The sequence below is a fragment of the Arxiozyma heterogenica genome (genome assembly GCF_036370985.1).
Source record: "Arxiozyma heterogenica strain weizmannii chromosome Unknown scaffold_5, whole genome shotgun sequence".
Lineage (NCBI taxonomy): Eukaryota > Fungi > Ascomycota > Saccharomycetes > Saccharomycetales > Saccharomycetaceae > Arxiozyma > Arxiozyma heterogenica.
Genome location: NW_027042658.1, coordinates 818347 through 842058, shown reverse-complemented (window position 1 = coordinate 842058; position 23712 = coordinate 818347). Strand labels below are relative to the sequence as shown.

At 30.0% G+C, this 23712-nt stretch overlaps 9 protein-coding genes across 9 annotated transcripts; 5 read left to right on the top strand and 4 right to left on the bottom strand.

Annotated features, from left to right (window-relative positions):
* Nucleotides 1–98: 98 nt before the first annotated feature.
* Nucleotides 99–1871, top strand: CQD2 (Cqd2p; the record flags this gene model as incomplete). The annotated part of the gene is made up of 1 exon (XM_064860688.1): nt 99–1871. One exon carries the CDS (start codon nt 99–101, stop codon nt 1869–1871), a length of 1773 nt encoding a protein of 590 aa, XP_064717705.1.
* A 287-nt stretch (nt 1872–2158) lies between these two features.
* NDL1 (Ndl1p) lies at nt 2159–2707 on the bottom strand (the record flags this gene model as incomplete). Its single annotated transcript, XM_064860687.1, has 1 exon — nt 2159–2707. One exon carries the CDS (start codon nt 2705–2707, stop codon nt 2159–2161), a length of 549 nt encoding a protein of 182 aa, XP_064717704.1.
* A 415-nt stretch (nt 2708–3122) lies between these two features.
* On the bottom strand, nt 3123–3980 carry PWA37_004190 (uncharacterized protein; the record flags this gene model as incomplete). Its single annotated transcript, XM_064860686.1, has 1 exon — nt 3123–3980. The coding sequence occupies one exon, from the start codon at nt 3978–3980 to the stop codon at nt 3123–3125; it is 858 nt and encodes a 285-aa protein (XP_064717703.1).
* Nucleotides 3981–5427: 1447 nt separating this feature from the next.
* Nucleotides 5428–10338, top strand: HAP1 (Hap1p; the record flags this gene model as incomplete). The annotated part of the gene is made up of 1 exon (XM_064860685.1): nt 5428–10338. One exon carries the CDS (start codon nt 5428–5430, stop codon nt 10336–10338), a length of 4911 nt encoding a protein of 1636 aa, XP_064717702.1.
* A 1798-nt stretch (nt 10339–12136) lies between these two features.
* On the top strand, nt 12137–14257 carry GSY2 (glycogen (starch) synthase GSY2; the record flags this gene model as incomplete). Its single annotated transcript, XM_064860684.1, has 1 exon — nt 12137–14257. The coding sequence occupies one exon, from the start codon at nt 12137–12139 to the stop codon at nt 14255–14257; it is 2121 nt and encodes a 706-aa protein (XP_064717701.1).
* A 729-nt stretch (nt 14258–14986) lies between these two features.
* CMK2 (calmodulin-dependent protein kinase CMK2) lies at nt 14987–16282 on the top strand (the record flags this gene model as incomplete). The annotated part of the gene is made up of 1 exon (XM_064860683.1): nt 14987–16282. One exon carries the CDS (start codon nt 14987–14989, stop codon nt 16280–16282), a length of 1296 nt encoding a protein of 431 aa, XP_064717700.1.
* A 323-nt stretch (nt 16283–16605) lies between these two features.
* On the bottom strand, nt 16606–19185 carry ESC8 (Esc8p; the record flags this gene model as incomplete). The annotated part of the gene is made up of 1 exon (XM_064860682.1): nt 16606–19185. One exon carries the CDS (start codon nt 19183–19185, stop codon nt 16606–16608), a length of 2580 nt encoding a protein of 859 aa, XP_064717699.1.
* Nucleotides 19186–20113: 928 nt separating this feature from the next.
* On the top strand, nt 20114–21346 carry TLG2 (t-SNARE syntaxin TLG2; the record flags this gene model as incomplete). The annotated part of the gene is made up of 1 exon (XM_064860681.1): nt 20114–21346. The coding sequence occupies one exon, from the start codon at nt 20114–20116 to the stop codon at nt 21344–21346; it is 1233 nt and encodes a 410-aa protein (XP_064717698.1).
* A 373-nt stretch (nt 21347–21719) lies between these two features.
* TOS7 (Tos7p) lies at nt 21720–23405 on the bottom strand (the record flags this gene model as incomplete). The annotated part of the gene is made up of 1 exon (XM_064860680.1): nt 21720–23405. One exon carries the CDS (start codon nt 23403–23405, stop codon nt 21720–21722), a length of 1686 nt encoding a protein of 561 aa, XP_064717697.1.
* Between the last annotated feature and the right edge of the window lie 307 nt (nt 23406–23712).

Below are 23712 nucleotides of genomic sequence, written 5' to 3'. Positions count from 1 at the left end.
GTTAGAAGGTCAATAGTAACAAACAAATCATTAATACTGACATATATTTGCATTTCACCAAAAAAAAAGGCAACAAGTAATAGTATATAAATTTCCTAATGCGAAATATATGGGTTAAAAACCTGAAGTGTTTTCGTACTATAATTTCTTATCAAAACAGCGTTTACACAAGTAAGATATTTAATCAAACAAGATCTTTAAAATCAGTTACCATAACAAATACAAATGGTAATAATTTTTATGCTCGACATAAAAGAAGTATTCAATTATTCGGTATCAGTTCCACTTTAATGATTGTATATAATACAAATCAAACTGCTCATGACTCGGCTCAGTATTTAATTTTTTCAACTAAAAGAATTACCATCGTTGGACAAGCAACTTTAAGATGTTTTTATAATTATAAGAAGGTTTTAAGCCAAACATTTAAAGATAGTGAATTAAGAAATATCGAATTAGAGGGCTGTCATAAGAGGTGTGCTTTGATAACATTACATGCGTTACAAGCTAATGGTGGTATATTTATTAAGTTAGGCCAACATATTGGTGCAATGACATATTTACTACCAAGACAATGGACAGAGACTATGATTCCGTTACAAGATCAATGTCCTGAATCATCATTTACTAGTATTGAGGACATGTTTGTTGAAGATATGGGAGTTAGGATGGAAGATTTGTTTGAATGTGTTGATCCTAACCCTATTGGTGTAGCATCATTAGCACAAGTTTATACAGGAAAATTAAAGGAGACTGGAGATAAAGTGGCTATAAAATGTCAACATCCTTCCTTAAAAGAATACATTCCTGTGGATGTTTGGTTAACTAAAACTGTATTTTGGTTATTGGATAAGGTGTTTCCTGAATATCCTTTAACATGGTTAGGGGACGAGTTGCAATCTTCTATTTATAACGAGTTAGATTTTTGTAAAGAAGCTCAGAATGCAAAAAATACGGCAGCTTATTTTAAAAACTTTGAGAAATTAACTGCATTAAGAATTCCTAAAGTTATCAAAGCTGATAAGCGAATTTTAATTATGGAATATGTGGAAGGAAAAAGACTAGATGATTTGGATTATATTGACAAAAATAAAATTTCCAGATCTGAAGTGTCTTCATGTCTTTCTCATATTTTCAATAATATGATTTTTACACCAAATGTTGGATTACATTGTGACCCACATGGTGGTAACTTGGCTATACGGGCTCTTCCAAATAAGTCTGCCACAGGTCATAATTTCGAAATTATTTTGTTTGATCATGGATTATACCGTTTTCCCGATACAGAGACCAGGAGGCAGTATGCAAAATTTTGGTTAGCTTTATTAGACAAAGATAAAGAAGAAATGAAGAAATATGCAAGACAGTTTGCACATATAACTGATGAGGAATTTCCTTTATTTGCAGCTGCAATTAGTGGGCGTAGCATAGAATTTGCTTTAAATTATGATATTTCAAAAAGAAGAAGTAATGAGGAAATAAGTCAAATGACAAAAGGACTTCTTGAAGGCTCACTCCTAACTGATCTTATGGGTATTCTTTCACATATACCAAGAATTGTGTTACTAATATTAAAGACTAATGATTTAACAAGACACTTAGATGAATGTTTACAGAATCCATTAGGACCTGAAAGAACATTTTTAATTATGACCCAATATTGTGCCAAAACTGTATTTGATGAAGAGATTGAAATTCTAAATAAAGAATATATAAAGGAGAAGAAAAGTAAATGGTCTGTTTCGTGGATATGGCAATACATAAAGTATTGGGTCTCTTATCAAAAACGTGTGAATCAATTAGTATTATACGACACAGTTATATGGTATCAGAATCATGTAAATCGTATTTTCAAATGGTTTACTTTTTGAATAAAATGCATAAAAGTGTATGAATTAATATATATATTCTTATTAAATTTTGAGTATTAGAAATTCATATATATATATATATATGTATATCTATATGCAATATTTTATATCAACAATCGTTAAGAATCAAAATTAAGAACATAAAAATTGTACTTTTGTTACAGAATATGGATGGTTTTATTAACTAATATATTACGAATATATACATAATTATGATCGTATCTTTTATTCTATATATTGATATATTTAGAATCTAACTAGAATCTATATTATTCTTCCTATTTTTTTTAAGTGGATAATGACATGGGTATGGTAGTAGCCATAACTATTGAATGTGATTCCTTAATTGTGGGTGTAGGTCCCATCTCATTACCATAAGAGTTTTTACATAGCGGTTTTACTATCAAAGAAGAGCCATTAGTAGATACTGTTAACGAATTTCTTGAGTATATGGAAGACTTAGAAGACTTGTCACTGTATATACTATGGAGAGGGTTAGAATCAATATACTTCCGTAAATCACAGACTTCATGTTCTAACAATATGTTTTCCTCTAGTAATTTATCGTTGTTTTTGGTTAAAGTTTTTGTCTTGTGTATTAAGCAGGCATTTTCGGTTTCTAACTCTTCTACTCGTATTTCCAAATTTCTCTTGTTTATTTGATATTCTTTATTAATTTCTTGCAATTTACTTAGTTCAGTCTGTAATGTTTTTAAAACATTTTCCATTTCATTTTCATACTCTTTACTCACTACATTAACTTCCTCTAGTTGCTTTTCCAGAGTTTTTATTAGTTTAATTGCCCTGGGCAGATCAATATTATCTATGTTAATCATTATTATCAGGTTCGACTGTTTACTTAATTGTTTTTTTTTCCTCTTTTAACAGAAGCAGAAAAGTGTACATATGTGCCTTTATCTAGCTTTCCTCTCTATTTGTAGAAATATATTGGTATTCTATAGTTAGTTTTCAGATAGTAATTACATACATATCTACTTTATAGATTTATAGATATCTCTTTAAACAATTTTTCAGATCATGTCATTAGTTTTCCTTTTTAGGTAATTTAGTAAACAAATCAAAATAAAGTGAGAAAAGAACAAATAAAATAAATAAATAAATAGAGTATTTTCAATCTTTTGTAGAAAAGGAAGAAAAAAAGAAGGAAAGAACTTCTTGAAATACATATTATGCAACACTACGAATATATAATATTGAGTTTATCTTTTTATGAATATGTAAGTGATATATCTACAGAAAATAGGGATATGGTGAAGCAGCGTCTGTGTTTTCCTTAAAATGGTCCCAATTAGTTTCCTTCTGTTTCTTTTCACAATGCTTTTCATATCCTTCTAGCAATTCCCAAGCTTTTGTAGAACCCCTTATCGGTTTCTGTGGAGGTGTTGAGGGAGAAACAAACCTTGTTTTGTTTGGTTTAGAGACGTTGTACTTCCTTGGTCGTATTTCATTAACATTTTTAACTTTCGAATTTGCGTTCGGTTTTTTTCTATGACAGAAATCATTTTTATTGCAATTATGTGTGACACTATTTTTTTTGTTATAAGTATGAGGAGGTGTCTCTGCCGATTTCGCAAATGTTTTTAAAATATTTTTGTCATTTGAGTTATTGGGTTTAATTTTTTGTACTACTGTTTGAAAACATGTGTGATTACTATTTAAAGTGTCAAACTTTCTTGGTTGGTGGGTATATGTATTCAGCATAAGCTTACCCATTGAATTGTATAGTCGGTCTTTGGAACCGAATTGTTCACTTCTGATGGGACTAGAAGTATTGATCAATTCCAATAGATCATCAAATTTTTTGTCGCTATTACTTGGTAATACTTCTAATTCAAGATCTCTATTGATTTCATGTAAATTGATTTTCTTTGTTACGACCAATTCAATAGATTGTTCTGATTTGATCTTTCTTGTAAGACTAGTACATTTATTTTTAAATCGTTTCAATTTACAATTTTTATCTCCTTTTACACATGATTTACTATGATACTGCACCAAACGATTCCAAATACCCTTATTAGAATTTCTTTTACTAGGATTATAATGATAACTTTTCTTTCTAACTCTATTGAATTTTTTGTATGTCATCTCTATACCTTGTTATACCTTGTTACTATTTCCTTTAAATGTTAATAAACTAAGAAAGCATTAAAAAATATATGCCTAAACTTTCAAAGAAATGCTGTGTATGTATTACATAATATGTTAGAAAATAAAATTTTTTTTGTATATTTAACAAATTAATTTGTGACACTTCGTCAGATAGAAATTATTAAATGATGCCAAATAGGAAACATACTGAGCCAGAGTAACTAAGAGATTATTCGTATAAAAAAACTTAGAAAAATTTTGTCCGTGCTTCGTATATAATGATTGCTAAGCCAAAAAAAAAAAAACAAAAAAAAAAAACAGAAACGAAAGAAAAGTTTAGTTTTTTAAAATATTCCCTTTAATTGTATCAAAAATTCGGAAACGCGGAACATTAATTTTTAAATCGAAAGCAGCCATTTTTCATTCTTACCCTCAAAAAATAGTTAATGATACACCTGAATAATTTTACAAAACCTATGATTCCATCTTTTTTTTTTTTTTTGAAAGTTATATTTTATTTATAATTAAAAAAAATATGGCTAAAAAAAGATAATAAGATAATGTAGCAACTTGTTAAAGTAGATATGTTGTAGCATTTATATCTAATTCTTACTCTTTTATTTATCCGTATTGAATGTTAAAAAATAAAGAAAATAGATTGGGGGAATATGACAACCCTAAGATAATATAAACCTAGGTGGATATTGCCATTGATTACGGCATGTTTGATGGCATAACCTAATTTTAGAAAATTGAGTGCGAAGTCATCCTTCTTTTGTCATTCTTTTCTAAAAAGGAGATAGAATAGAAATAATTTCCGTGTTCGGATAAAGAAGATGAAGCGACGTACATTTCTTTCTTTTTATTTTTTTTTTTCTGGCTATTGGAAAACAAAAACATCGCGGTGAGATTTGTTTTTTTTTTTTTCATTTTTTTTTTATTTTTTCGACAATTGACATTGTCAAGAGTAAATAAAAGATGTGAAGTGAAAAGAAGTGAGAAACGAGCAAATCTTATTATTGTCATTTGAAATAAAAGACGGGGTATTCTAATCATTCCTGTACAAATACTAGCATTGCTAAGTTACTCTCTCACAATTCTTATTCTAATCACACTCAAGAAACAAAAATAAAAATAAAAAAATACTGAAATAGTCTTAGTGTAACACAGTTGTGTGTATATGTCTAAGATAATACCCATATTTAACACGCATATATCTTTTTTTTTTAATTTTGTTGAAGTAATTTTGTATTCATTTAAGGACACAATACCTTACCAAGGACATAGTGGTTAAGCTTATTAAAACGTCTGTCTTTTTTTTCTTTATTGTTTTTGATTGAATTATTGATTTAGTTTGTTCATTGAAGTGTGTAGAATAGCTGTGTGTTATAGAATCTTTTTATTTATTACTTAATAGCTATTCATAATAATAATAATATAAATAATGCAAATTACACCAATAGACATAATAGCTACTCAAGTAACACCGCCACCGTTACAACCACAGACAAGTTCTCAAACTTTACCTACTAATAATCAGTTAAATACTACGAATGATAGCTCTGTTAACAAACCTGCTAATAATGTTAGTGCTGGAAATACCAATATTTTACATGGTCTAACTTCAGATAATAATAATAATAATAATAATAATAATAATAATAATAATAATAATTGTAATAAAAATAACGATAACACTGCCACTTTTACTTCTACATCTAATAAAAATAATGGAGAGGTAAAAGTTAAAAGAAAACGTAGAAGAATTCCTTTAAGCTGTACAATTTGTAGGAAAAGAAAGATCAAATGTGATAAGAAACGTCCACGTTGTGAACAATGTACTAAGAGTGGTGTAGGACATTTATGTCATTATATGGAACAGTCTTGGGCTGAACAAGCAGTAAAGGATCTATCTAAAGACATGGAATTGAAACAGCTAAGAGAAAGAGTGAAATATTTAGAAAGAACTCTAAACAAATTACATGGAAATTCCGCTTCAAATTTTGATGGTGCCTCATGTGGACAAAGTTCACCTAATTTGATCGGACAAAGTCCTCATGCAGATAACATTTTAGAGAATAATAGTAATTCTAATAGTAGTTCTAATCTTGTTGAAGGTATTCAACATATTACTTCTGTTGCTAATGAAAATACAGATTTCAATAAAAGTGGTGGCATAAGTGGTAATGTGTCACGTTCTGATGAATTGATTCTAAATCAAAGAGGTAAGTATGATAATGATGAATTGGATCTTACTAAGCAGTTCGATATGTTGCATATTAAGAATAATGGTACAATCCATTTAGGTGCAACACACTGGTTAGCTATAATGAAAGGTGATCCATATTTGAAATTATTATGGGGGCATATTTTTAATATTAGAGAGAAAGTTAATGGTTGGTATTCTCAAAGAATGAAGTTCAACAAAAACATTCAAAATAAAAGATCATTGAAACATGCTACCAAACACTTAATGGATAATAATGGTGGTATTGGAAAGAGTATAGTAGCCAATACACAAACTAATCCAAATGTAATCTTACATCCCCTAAATTTGAGTGCCGATAAATCTATAAAAAGGTGTCCAGTTACTGGACAAACTTCAGAAGATTTTGCAAAAATATCAGCTAACATGTCTAACACTGCCGTAAAATCTGAGGAAAAATCTAATCAAAATGTACCTTTGGTAAAGTCAAATGATCTAGATAACGTTATGATAAAAAGTGAAAAAGCATGTTCCGATAGTTTACCCTCCAATGAGAAACAACCAATGAGATGTCCAGTAACAGGTGCTGTTGCTATCTCTAGTCCATTGGCATCACACTCTTTTGTGCCCACATCAACAGCAGCTTACATTCCAAAACAAGAAACTAGAAAACGTCCTATACCATATAATATAAATCCTGCTGTTAATCATGCCGCAAAGGCAACATTGCCCCCAATTAATAAAATACATCCAACTAATTTTAAAAGACTTGATTATGGTTCAATGACCCGTAAGGAGATTTTACAAAGAGTTGCAAGATTATTACCACCAAGACATATCATCTTCCAATTTGTTAACAAGTTTTTCAGACATATTTATCCAATTATCCCGATTATAGATGAGAAAAATTTTAAAAACCATCTAGAAGAAATTTTGAGTTCACAGGTAGAGGCATTGACGGTCGATCCATCACCATTAAAAATAAGAGTTAGCAAACCATCTGACTATTGTCATTTGGGTATTATGGTTTTAATCTTAAGGCTTACCTGGTTATCACTTCCTGCAAATAGATGTGAACTAAAATTAGGCGCATTCGAGTCTAATAGTGTAAGTAACCCAGCATCTCCTGCGTCCATCTCGTCCACATCTTCTTCGCCATCTGCTAATATGAAAGAAGACAATATGCTTTTCAATTATGAAACTCCAGTAGAATGTTTGGAATTAGTTAAGGATTACTTAATAAAATTTGATAAAATATCTTCGTTATCTAATAACAATATTAATTTAACAACCATTCAGTTTGCTATATTTTACAAGATGTATATGAGTAATTCTCCAACAGAAGGTTTTGTAGTTCCAAAGAAGAATGCTGTTAATAGTATTAGTGACTCGAATGCCCATGATAATGAATCTAATCAAATTCTCATGTCTTCTATTGTGCAAATGGCGTTCAGTTGTGGGTTACATAGAGATCCCGATAATTTCCCCCAATTAAATGTTGTTTCTACTTATCATAATAAGGAAAGTGGCACTACTTTGAAGGAGGCCACTACAGAAGTATCTAGTAATGAAAATAGTGATGGTGATATTAAGAATAAAGAAAATCAAATTGCAATAGAAAGATTCAAGCATACTTGGAGAAAAATTTGGTATTATATTGTTCACCTAGATGTTGAACAATCTCTTGCGATTGGATCCCCAAGATTACTAAGAAATATGAAAGAATTTAGTGATACCAAACTACCATCTGCATCAAAAATTGATTATGTACGTGACATTAAGGAACTTATTATTATTAAGAATTTTACTTTGTTCTGGCAAATAGATTTAATTATTATTGCTGTGTTGAATCATGTTTTAAATGTCTTCTTGGCTAAAAATGTCAGAAAGTATGAATTAGATGCTTTAATTGAGAGCTTAAAAGACTTAACGTATGGAAAGAAAAATATCAGAGCTATTATTAATGATTTAATTAATAAAAATTTATTATATACTTCTGAAGCGTCTGTCAGTTTTGAAGATCATGTCGATGATAGTTATGGGTTACCAAGTTTGGAAGATATATTATTACGTGAAGCTGTCTCAACTCCAAATTCTACTGCTAATACACCTGGGCCCTCTACTTATGATGCTGCAAATACTTTTAATAATAATAGTGAAAAGAGATTCGAATTACCACATGAGTCAACTACAAAGGCTTTATTTTTTACTAAACATTTAATGTTGAGGATGGTTTTATATTTATTAAATTATATTTTGTTCACTCATTATGAACCTTTAGGTTCTCAAGATAGTGGAACTATCGCGTTAACAAAGAAATATGCACAAGAAACTTTAAATTTTGCGTTAGATGGATACAGAAATTGTCTAATTTTCTTTAATAATGTAAGAAAGACATCGCACGCTTACTCTACTATTTTTGATTACAGTAATGTGTTGTTATCTCCATGTTGTTTAGATATTGGTCATCGTTCACTACAATTCCTTGTGTGTTTAACTCTACGTGCTAAATGTGGTCCTATTGGAGGCATTAATCAAAATTTATTCACCAGTAGTGGAAGTGAAGAATCTGAGGGTGATTCAAACGCAGATGACATTCCGCAGAGTAAAGCTATTGTGAAAAATCTTTCAGAGATCAATCCAAACGTTATTAATGATATAAATTTGGATAGTGTAACAGACATGCAATTAAGTGAAAATCTGATTGCAAGAATGAAACTCTTTGAAGATTTGACAAGACAAGTTGCAGTTAAATATCCTTATGCTAGTAGAACATCAAGATCTACTGGTTTTTTTATTACTTTGTTAGGAGGAAATTCATCAACCAAAAAGAATACTCCTAATGGTACAAGATGGAAACATCCTAATATTTCTAACTTCTTTAAGAATGTTCCATCTATGGTATTATCAGGTGAGAATGACCAGTTATCAAGATGTCCAGTATTTCAAGATGCACTAGGTTTTGTCTCACCAAAACCACCTGGAACATCAGATTCTACTAAATTGCCACCAATAAAGTCTACATATAAACCGATTACATATACTAATAGTAATATAAGGAAGTTAGAAAGCAACAAAGAACAGCAGAACGAAAAGAGAAGGAAGTTAAATCCATATGAATTGGATAATGAAAAGAGAAGTGCAAGTAGTGTAGATTTGCATAATTCAAATAAAGTTGCTGAAACAGCTTCCAATGGAATTATTATGTCAAATAGTGGTGTTAATATTATACCACCATTACCTATAATGAACTCGATTAATAATTTGGTTGAGACAATGGGAACTCCAAATGGCATAGCAAACTCCACTAATGATATAAAGGTTAGAAGCGTTAGCAATAATATTGACAATGTCAATCAATCAAACGCAGGATTGGCAAATCGTCAATATGTTAGAGATGCTAATGTTGTGGACAATAACGGAAATGGTAATGGTAATAGTAAAGGTCAAGAGCAGACACAACAATTTATTCCAATGTCTCAGGGTCAAGGTTCCTTGGATTCTACATCTAGTACCCCAATAAATATTCCTTTGGCTCCATCTAAATCAACAGGGAATATAGTTGATCAAAATGATACAATTAGTAGTATGATGATGACTGGTAATGGATTTCCAGATATTAATAATATAGACTTATTGAATGAAGTTGTTGGCAACGATAGTAATTCTAATATGAATGAGTTATTCAACCCAAGTAACGTTATTCAGGCTATTACACAGTTTAATCCATTATTTGGAATGAACGACATGAATAATCCTTATAATGTTAACGGATTTGATAGTAAAAGGAACAGTGGTACTCCTAATCATGCTGGTGGTATAAACACTAGTGGCGCAAATAACCCAGTGTCCCCATATGGAGGAAGTATTACAAGTACTAATAGTAACACTAATTACAAGCCTTCAATTCCAACTATGGATAATCTATATCCTAGCATAAATTCCAATACTAATAATGCTAATCTTAATGTTGGCAATAATATAAATAGTTTTAATATTCAGAGTGGTATTGTTCCTGGAATAAATATGATGAATAATAACGGCAATACACCATCAGTAGGGTCTCAAGGTCAGGTAGAAATGGACTTCTTCATGTCACGTATTGAAGATGGATTTACTGATTTACAAGATTTTACAATTTGGGATTAAACAAAAAATAATGTATTAATTTTTTTATAATTCTGTTTGATAATAGAAACAATGTGACGCCAAAATTTTTATAACAAAATTTTAATTACATTTTGATCTTTTTGCAAAACGATACTTACAACATCGAAATAATAGAAAAGATATTTAATCTGGACTTTTAGATAAAATCAAAAAAGACAAAAGAAAAAAAGAAAGAGAAAACATCATTTAAAATACTAATATGCTTATGTAATTTTAATTATTTTTATTGTTATCGTATATGATTATGATCTTATAAATTTATAATGTATTTGTTCTTTATTACTATTTTTTTTGTATTGTTTTAATATTTGGTTTTTCAACACTTAGATGAATACGGCATAATCAAGATTGAGCAATACATTTGCTCACACACAAATACACACACATATATATATATAGATAGATAGATGTAGATATTTACTAAAGTTGTTTTAATTAAAAAATACTGAATTAACATTATATGAACAATATTTTCCCAGTGTCTCCAATGATCTATAATTTTTTCAAAGCATGAAAACATAAAAGGATCAAGGAGGAGACTTGCATTATAATAACTAAAAAGAAGATGAACTAATAATTAAATTATTTAATGTTCGAGCATAGTTGTATGTGTGTTAGTAAAGTTACATTATAAATAACACAGATATCATAATTAATTGTTTACTTTTCTTTGTTTTATCTCGCGCATTATACCTAGTTGTAATGTATAAGCAACAATACTAGATAATATTAAGAATCTATCTAATCAGAATCTTATTTTAAAAATATGCCTAAATCCTTTGATTAGTTCTATTCTTAAACGTACCTATATTGACATGATTCTTTTCTTTTAATGTAAAGTATTAATATGTTCTATTCCAGGAGTGTTGTTTTTCTTAAACAATCAGGTGAAAAATTTACAGGTATTGTTTCGTTGTTCCCTGGATAAGTTTTATATAATAAATTAGGTAATCGAAAAAACAAATAGACAAACTGAAAAAGAAAAAAAAAATAAAAAAGGAAATACAAAAGGGATAATATGTCTCATGTTGAAGGGAACTTCTCAAATTTTATACTAAGAAGAAAAGAAAGGGGCAAAGAGAAAGTGGAAGTGTTGTAAATTTACCATTGTGGGTAATATAACCCTTATTTTTCGCTTACTCTTTATTTTTGTTGCTATTCCGCACAAAATCGATAAAAAAAAAACAGGTTGTTTTCTGTATCCTGTGTTTGCGTGGAGTAAGGGAATGTCGAGTTTCCCGCGATTATTTGTGCTCTTTCCGGCTGATTGGTTTGACAAGAAAAGGGGAAAAAGAAAGGAAAAAAAGGGATGTCTAGACAAGTCGACTTATAACGATGTTATATAGTTTTTTAAACTGGGTTTTCCTCGAAGAATTAACAAGAGGGACAAGTAAAAACAAAGGGTGAGGTCGAATAACAATAAACTGATCTTACTACTATTGTTGATGTTGCTGTTAATATATTGTATTTTATTTTTTTAATTTGTTTCTTCGTGTCCTTTCTCGAGATCAAAGATCTTAAACAGTAATAACTACTGGTGTTATATATACAAATATATATATATGTATATATATATATATATATATGTGTGTGTGTGTGAAAATTTTTAGGTAGTAGTTATTAACTAAGCAAACGTACCCTTGTTTTTCGAGGATAGCGATTTGTGTGTCTTGGGTAACTTTTTAGCGTAGACTTTCGTATTAAGTATATTTCTATCCTTTTCATATCACCAAGTCTTAAGTGTATCATAATAGTATAATATAGATATTATAACGGCATGACTCGTAGTATCCAAAATCATCTTTTGTTTGAAGTAGCTACTGAAGTTGCTAATAGAGTAGGTGGTATTTATTCCGTTTTGAAGTCTAAAGCTCCGATCACTGTGGCTCAGTACAAGGATGATTATTGTGCAATTGGTCCATTGAATAAAAATACTTATCAAAGTGAAGTTGAAGTTCAAGATTGGGAATCAGATGAGGTCTTTCCAGATAAGATTAAATCCATTCAAAATACTTTAAGATCCATGAAATCTCGTGGTGTACATTTCATCTATGGTAGATGGCTAATCGAAGGCGGTCCAAGAGTATTATTATTCGACTTGGATTCTGTTAGACATTATTTGGATGAATGGAAAGGTGACTTATGGTCTCTTGTTGGTATACCCTCGCCAGAAAATGATGTTGAAACGAATGATGCAATATTATTGGGCTATACAGTAGCCTGGTTCCTTGGTGAGTTGGCGGCAGAAGATCAATACCATGCAATTATTGCTCATTTTCATGAATGGTTGGCTAGTGTGGCTGCACCACTTTGTAGAAAAAGAAGAATTGATGTAGTTACAATTTTCACTACTCATGCAACTTTATTAGGTAGATATTTATGTGCTGCCGGTGATGTTGATTTTTATAACAATTTACAATACTTTGATGTTGATCAAGAAGCTGGGAAAAGAGGTATTTATCATAGATATTGTATTGAGAGAGCTGCTGCTCACACTGCAGATGTCTTCACAACTGTTTCTCAGATTACTGCACTGGAAGCTGAGCATCTTTTGAAGAGAAAGCCAGATGGTATTTTACCAAATGGTATTAATGTAGTCAAATTCCAAGCAGTCCATGAATTCCAAAATTTGCATGCGTTAAAGAAGGAAAAGATTAATGATTTTGTTAGAGGTCATTTTCACGGTAAGTTCGACTTTGATTTGGATAACACCTTATATTTCTTTATTGCTGGTAGGTATGAATTTAAAAACAAGGGTGCTGATATGTTTATAGAGGCTTTAGCTCGTTTGAACTATAGATTAAAGGTCTCTGGTTCAAAAAAAACAGTTATTGCTTTTATTATTATGCCAGCGAAGACTAAGTCATTCACTGTGGAAGAGTTGAGATCACAAGCCGTTGTTAAGGCCTTAGAGAATACAGTCAATGAAGTAACAAAAAGTATTGGTAAGAGGATCTTTGAACATGCAATGAGATATCCAAATAATGGAACTAAAACAGAGCTGCCAACCAATTTAGATGAACTGATTAAACCGGCAGATAAGATTTTATTAAAGAAGAGAGTTCTTGGTCTAAGAAGGGCTCCAAATGAGCTGCCTCCAGTAGTTACACACAATATGGTTGACGACGCTAATGATCCAATTTTGAATAAGATCAGACATGTTCAATTATTTAACAGTCCACATGATCCGGTAAAGATCATCTTCCACCCAGAATTCTTGAATGCTAATAACCCAGTGCTTGGTTTAGATTATGATGAATTTGTTCGTGGTTGTCACCTGGGTGTCTTCCCATCCTATTATGAGCCATGGGGTTATACACCAGCTGAATGTACCGTTATGGGTGTTCCTTCAGTTACTACTAATTTATCTGGTTTTGGTGCCTATATGGAGGATTTAATTGATACCGATCAAGCTAAAGATTATGGTATTTATATTGTAGATCGTAGATTTAAGAATCCAGAAGAATCAGTGGAACAATTAGTCGATTACATGGAAGATTTCTGTAAGAAGACAAGAAGACAAAGAATAAATCAAAGGAATAGAACAGAAAGATTATCCGATTTGTTAGATTGGAGGAGAATGGGTCTTGAATATTTGAAAGCAAGACAGCTTGCTTTAAGAAGATCATATCCAGGTCAATTTAAAGATTTAGTTGATCAAGATGTTAGCGTGACAAACATGGATTCTTTGCCTGGTTCGAGAAAGATTAAGATTGCAAGACCTATGAGTGTCCCAGGTTCTCCAAGAGAAAGAGGCCATACTGTTAATGATGCTGTATACATGACACCAGGTGACTTGGGTACATTACAAGATGCGAATAATGCAAATGATTATTTCCAATTAAGTTTAAATGGCACATCAGACGATGAGGAAGAGACTGTCGCTGATAATGAATGATAATTTAAATATTCTTATAGAAATGAGTCATGTTGAGCTAGCTGGTGGTGTATTATATACAACTGAAAGATATGCTTGGTGAAAAGTAACCAAAAAAATTGTTATAATATATGTATGTATTATATACAAACCATGGAATTTGTTTTAAAAAAAATTAATATTCTGTTTTTTATATTTAGAAAACGTCCATTAGCAGACTAATTAATCAAAAATCGTTGGCCCGTGAATGCATATTTATGATACTATTTGTTCTGTGTATTACACCTGTTTATATGGTATACACAATATCTGTTAGCAAAAGTGTTCTGTTTATCTTCCGATAATTTTTGAATGTTTGTAATTTTTCACATGTTGAATAGCATTATGAAACTTAGTTGGAAATTTGATAAAAGAGAAAATATAACGGATAAGGAAAACTTTTGAAAGCGCATCTTGTTTGCTTAAAAAAAATTACATGATCACTGTTTGGTTTTTTTCAACCTATATTATTTGGTATATACTAAGTGTTTAATTGACAAAATCAGTTGTTATTGTGTAATCTTAAAAAGATTGTTTAATATATCATTGAAAGACATATATTAATATAGGGAGAAAGAGGTAAAGGGAAGCTCAGATCAAACAACCGTATACTTTAATAAGTAAATATATTCATAGGTTGTTACAAAAAACAATAGTATTATATATTACAAAGTCAGTGACAACAAAAAATCAGAAAGAAACAGAACGAAGATGTCAAAGGAAGTGGGTAGTGATGGTATTGTTAAGCCAGAAAATGTCAAAGGTCATATAGTTTCTAAATTTATAACTAGATTGGCAGGTCAACCACAGTCTTATATTAATAGATCAAATTATGAATTTGAAAAGACTCTTGGTGCAGGAACGTTTGGGGTTGTTAGAAAGGCTAAAAAATTGTCTACAAATGAAGATGTAGCTGTGAAAGTCATCTTGAAAAAGGCTTTAAAAGAGAAAGGCGTTGAAGTACAAACATTATATGATGAATTATCCATGTTGAATCAGTTGGATCATCCAAATATTGTTAAATTTAAAGGGTGGTTTGAATCTAAGGATAAATTTTACATAGTTACTCAATTGGCTACTGGTGGTGAATTATTCGATCGAATTTTGAAAAGGGGGAAATTTACAGAATTTGATGCAATTAAGATTGTGGTGCAAATATTGAAAGCTGTTGAATATATGCATTCAAAGAACATTGTCCATAGAGACTTAAAACCAGAAAATGTACTATATATTGATGAATCTCCAGATTCATCAGTAGTTATTGCAGATTTGGGTATTGCCAAAAAATTAGAAGACAACGATGAGTTGATATACAATGCAGCGGGTTCATTAGGTTATGTTGCACCAGAAGTGTTAACAGATAGAGGACACGGCAAGCCTTGTGATATTTGGTCCTTAGGTGTCATCACATATACATTATTGTGTGGTTATTCACCATTTCTTGCAGAGAATGTTGAAGGATTTCTAGAAGAGTGTACAAACCACAAGTATCCAGTTACGTTTCATTCTCCATATTGGGATGATATTTCTCCAGAAGCTAAAAATTTCATCTTAAGAACTTTATCATTAGATCCAAAAGAGAGGCCTACTGCTTCAGAGTTATTACAAGATAAATGGATAACCAGTAAAGGTATTGATTATAAGGATACTAATATCTTACCAAATGTTAGAAAAGGTTTCTCCTTACGTGGTAAGCTTCGTGATGCTATTGAATTAGTTATGATTAACAACAGAATTAGAAGATTGAAAAATCTATATCTTTCAAACGACGAAGAAAATGGAACAGATCTTGACATTGAAGAATTTCCGTTGGCATCTATTGAATCTATAACACAATCATTAAGAGAATTATCGGCTCAAACACAAAATAAGATGGTGAAATTGACGCAAGACCAACAAAGAATCAAATCTTGTTTGACACAGGATGCATTTGCATTAATTGTTAAAGCAGCGGCTAAGAATAAAGATATATTAAAGGGTAATTCAAAAAAGACTGAAAATACATGACCTCCAAATAAGGGTGACCTATTAAGATGGACTGTTGCCACTTTAATATCTCCTAAGAAATTTAAAAAGGAAAAAAGTGAAGTGTCTATATATTTGCATTTGAATTAATAAATCAAGTGAAATGTAAAATTATACATAGATAAGGTTTTTAATTATTAATGTTGTATTTGATATCTTGAAGATGTTTATACTAAGAAATTTTGTATAAAATTAGCATTATAAGTGTCTATTATTATAGTCATAAGTTCATTTTTTCTTTAAAAAGTTTTCAAAAACAAATTTTTGAGTAGAAGTTAGAATTAATAAATCCATTAAATTGTTTTTTATATTTTTGTTTGGCACCTTTTACTGTTATTCTTACATCTTCTAACATCTTCTTTTTCTTCCTCTCCATATTCACTCACTAACTCATTTTGTTGGTAGTAATCACTATCAATCAGTTCTGCCTCTTCTTCTTTTGTTTTCTGTATTTTTTCGATATCATATTCATCAGCTTCATATATCTCATTTTGCCTTTTTTTAACTGATATATGTGCTCCTCTGGTACTACTTCTTAACTTTCTCTTTCCAGGCTCTATTGTCTTGCATAACTTTCTTGAATCTTCAATTTCTTTTAGAATATTAATGATATTAGATAAATAGTCTTTTAATTTCATAATGTGCCCTTTCATCTGAAAAAAATCTGAATTAGTTTGGTTATATACGAGATTACAATCTGTTCCATATTTATCAATAAATTCATCTAATTTATCAATGAAGATTTGTAAAGATGTAGTGTCATTAGATATTTCATACCAGTAGGTGTTTTCAAAATTATTGTTTTCATAGGGATTGGATAAAAGTTCAGATATTATTCCTTTCTTATCATAGAATAGAATTTTAAATTGACTGCTTACTGTGCTATAAAATTCCTTGAATAAAGTTAATTTCTCAAGTTTTTTAGAATTAAATTTTTCAAAGAGTTTCAATAAGTTGATAGCATCTTTAAAAATATTGAAATCATTAGATGAATGTGATATATGCAATTGTGGTAAATATAATTCACCAACACCTGGTATACTACCAATTAAAAAATCTAGCAGTCTTAATGAATATAAATTATTGTCATATGGGTTGTTTAATGGATTGTCTAATATTAATCCTTTGAATAGCAATAACCATTTGTCATACAAAGAAATAATAGCTTTACTTCTACCCTCATGTGTATCTAGGTTATTCAGTAGATCCTTACATTCTTTTAAAACTTTACATTGATCTTTGAATTCTTTTTTCATCGGTCTTTTTTTTTTAATCATATTTACTCTTTTTCTTTCTAAATGGAATTGGACTTGGTCACATAATGATTCAAATGTTTTTAGTGATTGAGGTAGTCCTTCAAGCAAATATCGTGTTGCATAATAACTATCATCTTTAATACCTAAATCTTTCTTAGTATGATTCCAATCCTGAATTGTATTATGAATGAGTGAACATTGGACCAAAAGGTATACTATTAAACTGTCCAAAATAACCAGTCTATCTGTTGGATTTAATGCTAATAAGCCAAGTTTATCTAATCCAGGTGTAAAAAAACCACCACTGTCAATATACCTCCATTCTTTTACAATTCCCCATTCAAAACATTTTTTACGCAACGTTGCAATGTATCTTCTAAAAGGATTACGCAATGTCAAGAAATGATTTAAAGTTGTAGGTTCAATGGCATTATCAAATAACAGTCTCAACAATGTGTAAAATAAATAATTCATTTTATCTTGACATTGCTTAATTTCAGATATTTCTGTAGTGTTTTCATTAATGTTTAAACCATTTTCGAAATCTTGAAATGATAGTGTAAGTAATTCTTTACTGTTTAAATAATTTCGGAATTTGTTTATAAATGACATTATTTTGATAATTTTACCTGCATATGGTATTGGCTTAAAAAAAATAAAGCATTCTTGTTTCCAAAGTTCTTCAAAATTTGTCTTCCAGGTATACTCATTTGGTGTATTATAGTGACAATTTGATAATGGAATAGCTGAACACCAATTTTTAGTAAATAGATCTTTTTCATTGATCTGTGTTGAAGTTGATTTAAGACTTAGTAAACTCATCTGATTTTGCAATCTTGGTTTATATTTTTTTGATTTACCTTCATTATTATTGTTTTCGGTGGGTATTAATAAATCGGAGTTGGAATGTGATTTATTTTTTGTAGAGTCTCTTGGTAGTTGCGTATTTTTATTAATTCTACTAGCATTATTTGATTTATTTGTCTTTTCAGTTCTGCTTAGTTTTGTGGTCACCGAAGATGTCCCAATATGTTTGGAAATTTGTTTATTATCAGAATCTACGTCTGATTTTTTAGCGTCTTCGCCATTTAATGTCACTGTGATCTTTAATTCAGTGCCAGATTTTTTAATAGTATCGTAGATTTTACTATCAGCAATATTATTATTATTATTATTAGCTTTGATATATTTAGCTTTTTTTTGTTTAGGTTGTTGGTCTATGTCTGGTTCACTGTTAGGATGTAATTTTTTGTTATTATCATCATCTAACCTTTTGATATTATCTTTATCACTATTCTTCCTTCTAAGAGCGTCATCAGCTTTTTTCTTTAATATAGAAATAGCTGCACTGTTCGTTTTTCGAAGTAAATTGTTGTCTTTATCAATGGTATCACAATTTTTGTTATTCTTATTTTTTGCAACTATTTTTACTAATTTGAAATCATTAAAGGTCATCTGTCGTTTATTATTTTTAAAGTTGGAGTTAATGTTATGGGTTTCTGTTTTTTGCTCTAGTGATGATTCTGAACATATGTTGGAGTCTGAAGTATTTACATTTTTTGAAGGTATATTATTAATTTTATGGACCTCTGTAATTTCCAAATCTGAATTAGAATTAAATTTTGACATAACTCTATGCAGAAAACAAAACAGAAGAAATGAATGAATAATAAGTTAAAAAAAATTGCCACTGGTTTTCTTAAGGTTGATAATGTATTTTAATAAATTCTTAATTATTGGATAGCCAAGCAGTGAATGTTTTCAAACAGAAATAGTTGATTTAGAGAAACAGGGGAAAAAAGAGTTTACTGAAATCTTTAATAAATTTTGATGAGTCTTAACAAGTTTTCAAAAAGAACAAATCCAATTTCTTGTATTATATATCCGAGTGTATAATGATGACAGTATTTTAAATATTCAATGTTCATAAGGACAGTAAATGAAAGTGAAAGATGGCGTTTGATACTGTTGGAACTTTACTGTCTCTGATGATGTTAAGTGGTAGATCATTTAACATGTTCAAAACTGAATTAATATCGACACAAAATTACTGTATTGGGATTATTTTCTATTTTGGAAAGATTTAAAATGTTAGGGTTTAGATTTTCAGTTTTTTGAGGGTCTATTTTTAGGGTTTGAGTTTTTAGGGTTTCATTTTGTTTTGTTGTATTTCTACCTCCATACTATTGTTTCCTAGCAGAAAGAGAAACGTGATTATATGAAGAGAGAGATGGTCAATATACATGATATAACAGTATATATATGCAAGTATAAACATATAAGTGCGTGTAAAGCAGTAAGAATATATTAACTAGACTATAGACGACAGTACAAACTATTTTTTTTTAATATCGAAATATAAGAATTACTAATTGATTGAATTAAGTTAAGTCAAACGGAGGTATTTTTGTTCAATAGTCACAACAAAAAAAAAAAAGAAAAAACCAGATTGAAAATAAAGGTTTCATTCAGACTTATTTCACTAAATAAACATATATCAAAATATTGTTGATTATTCCTATTTGATTCATATTGTATTTGTTACAGCTGTCTGAATATGTTTAGGGATAGAACTAATTTATATGTTTCATACAGAAGAACGTTCCCTCATTTTGCCAGGGAAAGTAATGACGCTGACAAAACTCATATAGATTATGATGAAGAATCTAATTTAGGCACTTCAATACCTTTATCTGATCCATTTTTGGAAAATGGATATAATAATATAGAAGACATTGAATTAGATAATTTGACTGAATTAAGTACAACAAATAATGACGTTAGTAAAAGGTTAAATAGAGGAACATTACCACCTTTATTCGTTGATATCGCCAGAGATATTGATGATTATTTAAAAGAGACTAGTTTAAAAATGGAACAATTGATGAAGTTATATAGACAAAATTCACTGCCTGGATTTGATGACAAGAGTCATGATGCAAGAGAAATTGAAGATTTAAGTGTCTCCATACTGCAATTATTTCAACAATGTTATAATATAATAAAAAAATTAGAGTCTATTTATTCTACACAGATATCAAATGGGAAACAATTGAATAGAACTGAACTAATCATTCTAGACAACATGACGAAGGGGTATGCCCAAAAGATTCGATGGGAAAGTAATAAGTTTAGGGTACTACAAAACAACTATTTGAAATTTTTAAATAAAGATGATTTGAAACCTATATTTCCTAAAAATGATAAAGAATCATCTCAATTAGTATTAAATATGATGGAGGAGGAAGATCAAATGAATTCACAAGGCATCGGTAACAGCCAAGGTGGTGGTAATGAAGATATCGAAGAATATTCAAGACATACTTTAGAACAACAACAATTGAAAAGACAGGCGCTTACTAATAGCAATCAACGATTATTAGAAGAAAGAGATGAAGAGATTGCACAACTTGCTAATGGTGTATTTGAGGTAAGTGTAATATTTCGTGAGATGCAATCATTGATTATTAACCAAGGAACTATAGTAGATAGAATTGATTATAATTTAGAGAATACTGTAGTTGAATTACGGGGAGCCAATCAACATTTAGAAGGAGCTACACGATATCAAAAGAGAACTCAGAAATGTAAACTAATATTATTGTTAACGCTTTGTGTCATCGTATTGTTCTTCTTTGTCATGTTAAAACCACATAAGCATGCCACTTTGGAGAGTCATACAATAATACAGCATGAGCCAGTAAAGTCTGACGCAGAATCCTCGGATATAGTAGAAGAAACTAGTCATTTGGAAGGAAGTGAATATGTAACTAACGAAAATTTTTTTTGATCATTATCTTCATCCTATATTTTTCCTTTTAAATATGACTGAATTAATTAGTAGTGATAAATGCAAAAAACAATTTCGGAGCAGGTTCATGATATCTTTTAAACTATCGCATTCATGTGGAGAATGATCAGGAAAATTTTATAACAGTATAATTATGGAATAATAGAGGTGGTTTTATTTTGACAAGAATATATTTAATTAGAAGTAGTATGGCACGCATAATGATATATATATTTCAAAATAAAAACGATATAACACATCTGTATAGGTACATAGATAAGTAAGCTATTTTAAGTGTGAGGAATATAAAGAAATTTTTTTAAGACGAATATTAATTGGGAGAAATCTGTTTGTTTATTTTTTTCCTTCTTATTTATCTAAACTGATAGGGATTATTTAATGGAGGATGTAGGTTATTATAAATGTTATTTTTTTCGGCCATTCTCTTTTTATATGCATTCTGGAAATGGTTTGGGCCTCTATAGATATTCATGTTTGTATTTTGCATAGTTGGGTTACTGTAAAATCTCTTTTTTGCCCCTAAGCTTCTTGTTTGTGGTATAAAATTTGGGTTGTTCTGCAGTAACAATTCAGATGAATTTGATCCACTAGAGGTGTAATGTTGTTGATATTGAGGGAATCTTTGTTGAGGAACCATTGGCTGAAAGTATTGATTTATTGGTTGTTGGTTATTTTGCAGTGGGATATTGAACTGTTTTTGCGTTTGTTGATATGGAAACTGTTGTGATGGCTGAACATAATTAAAAGATGTAACACCTGGAGACTGTGGATAGGGTAAAGTTTGTGTCATGTTAGAGTTATTAACGTTGGAATTATAATTGTTCTTGATAGGAGTAGAATAGTTTGTATTACTTGGTCTTTGAGAGATAGATGTAAAATCAGATATATTATCTACACTATCATCTCTTTGTTGAACGTTTTGTAAAGTATTGTGGTTCGAAGATGGTGGATTATATATATCCTGCAATAATTTGTTGGTTGGTAAAGCATTTTTGTGTAAATATTTATTTGAATAGTTTGAAGAAGCTATAGAAGGAGAATTTGCTCTATTTAAAGCAGCATCGTTATCAATAACAGAAAATGCAACGAATGAATCTCTCTTTGCATCAATATCATCTTCTATTTGTTCATTTGTGTTTGTTTCTTCTTCTTTATTGTCCTCAATTTTGTTAATAGAATTAGAATCAGTTTCACTAGAGAAACCTGAAGTTGAATTTCTTTCTAAAGTACCAGTGTGATAATCTTCCTTTTTTTCTAAATAATGACTAGAAGAAATGTCAGTAGTTGAATTAGTTATTAAAGTATCTTTCTGGTATAGGTCAGTAAGGGTATTATCATTATTGTTTTGCGATTCGAATGTGGGTAATACAGTTGGTGCCAATTTTTTTTCAGTGTAATGACTTATATTAGTACCATCAGTTTCAAATTCTGTACTTAGCAAATGGTCTCCATCACTTGTATAGTCAAGATCATTTTCGTCGTTATTGTGGCTGTTGAAATGACCCATGAAAATAATAGGAATATTAACTAATGGTAAAGCTGCAGCCGGGATTAAAAGCCATGAACACCATGTCATATTTGGATAAAACAATAAGGATACGACAATACATATCAAAGAGGCAGATAAAAAACCAAATACAGTAAAAAGGAGATTGATAAAGAATAAAATAGCTGAAAATGTGCTGTTATTCTGTAATGTGACAATAATTGTACTAATGAAAGAGGATAGAAATGAGAAAAAATTTAGTCCAGCTGCTATAGGTGTCACGATAAGAATTTTCCCCAGGGTACCTCTAGCATGGTTATTTATTTTCCAATTATCATTGTTTTCTTGGAATTGAGATGGATTGTACAAGGCGGATGCTTTAGAACAACCACTGCTATCACAATAACCAAAGACTCCATAGGTAATACTATTATATTTTGAAAGTCCTATTTGTTCGAATACTGGGGCTGTGACACAACATATAATTAAAAAGGCCATAGACACAAACTGAAGTACAGTTATTATTGATAATATTATAGTTGATTTGGCCATTATAAGAGTTTAATTATTTTAAATATTTTATTTAACGGACCTTATCAAATATATCAAAGTTATGAAATTGTATGTGGTATTTAGTATTCTGTGTTATTATTTTTTTTCTCTTGTTTATTCTGCTTGAAAACTGGATCGATATTACTGTAGCATGTAATGGTTAAATAAGAGGGAGAAGCAAAATGAAAAGAGTGAATTAATGAACAAAAATGAACTCTTACAAAGTTTTTATGTTAAATGGAATAGAAATTTGCTTTAGCCAATATTGTATTTTCTTTACTTAGCTATGTTTGTGAAATAACAAAAT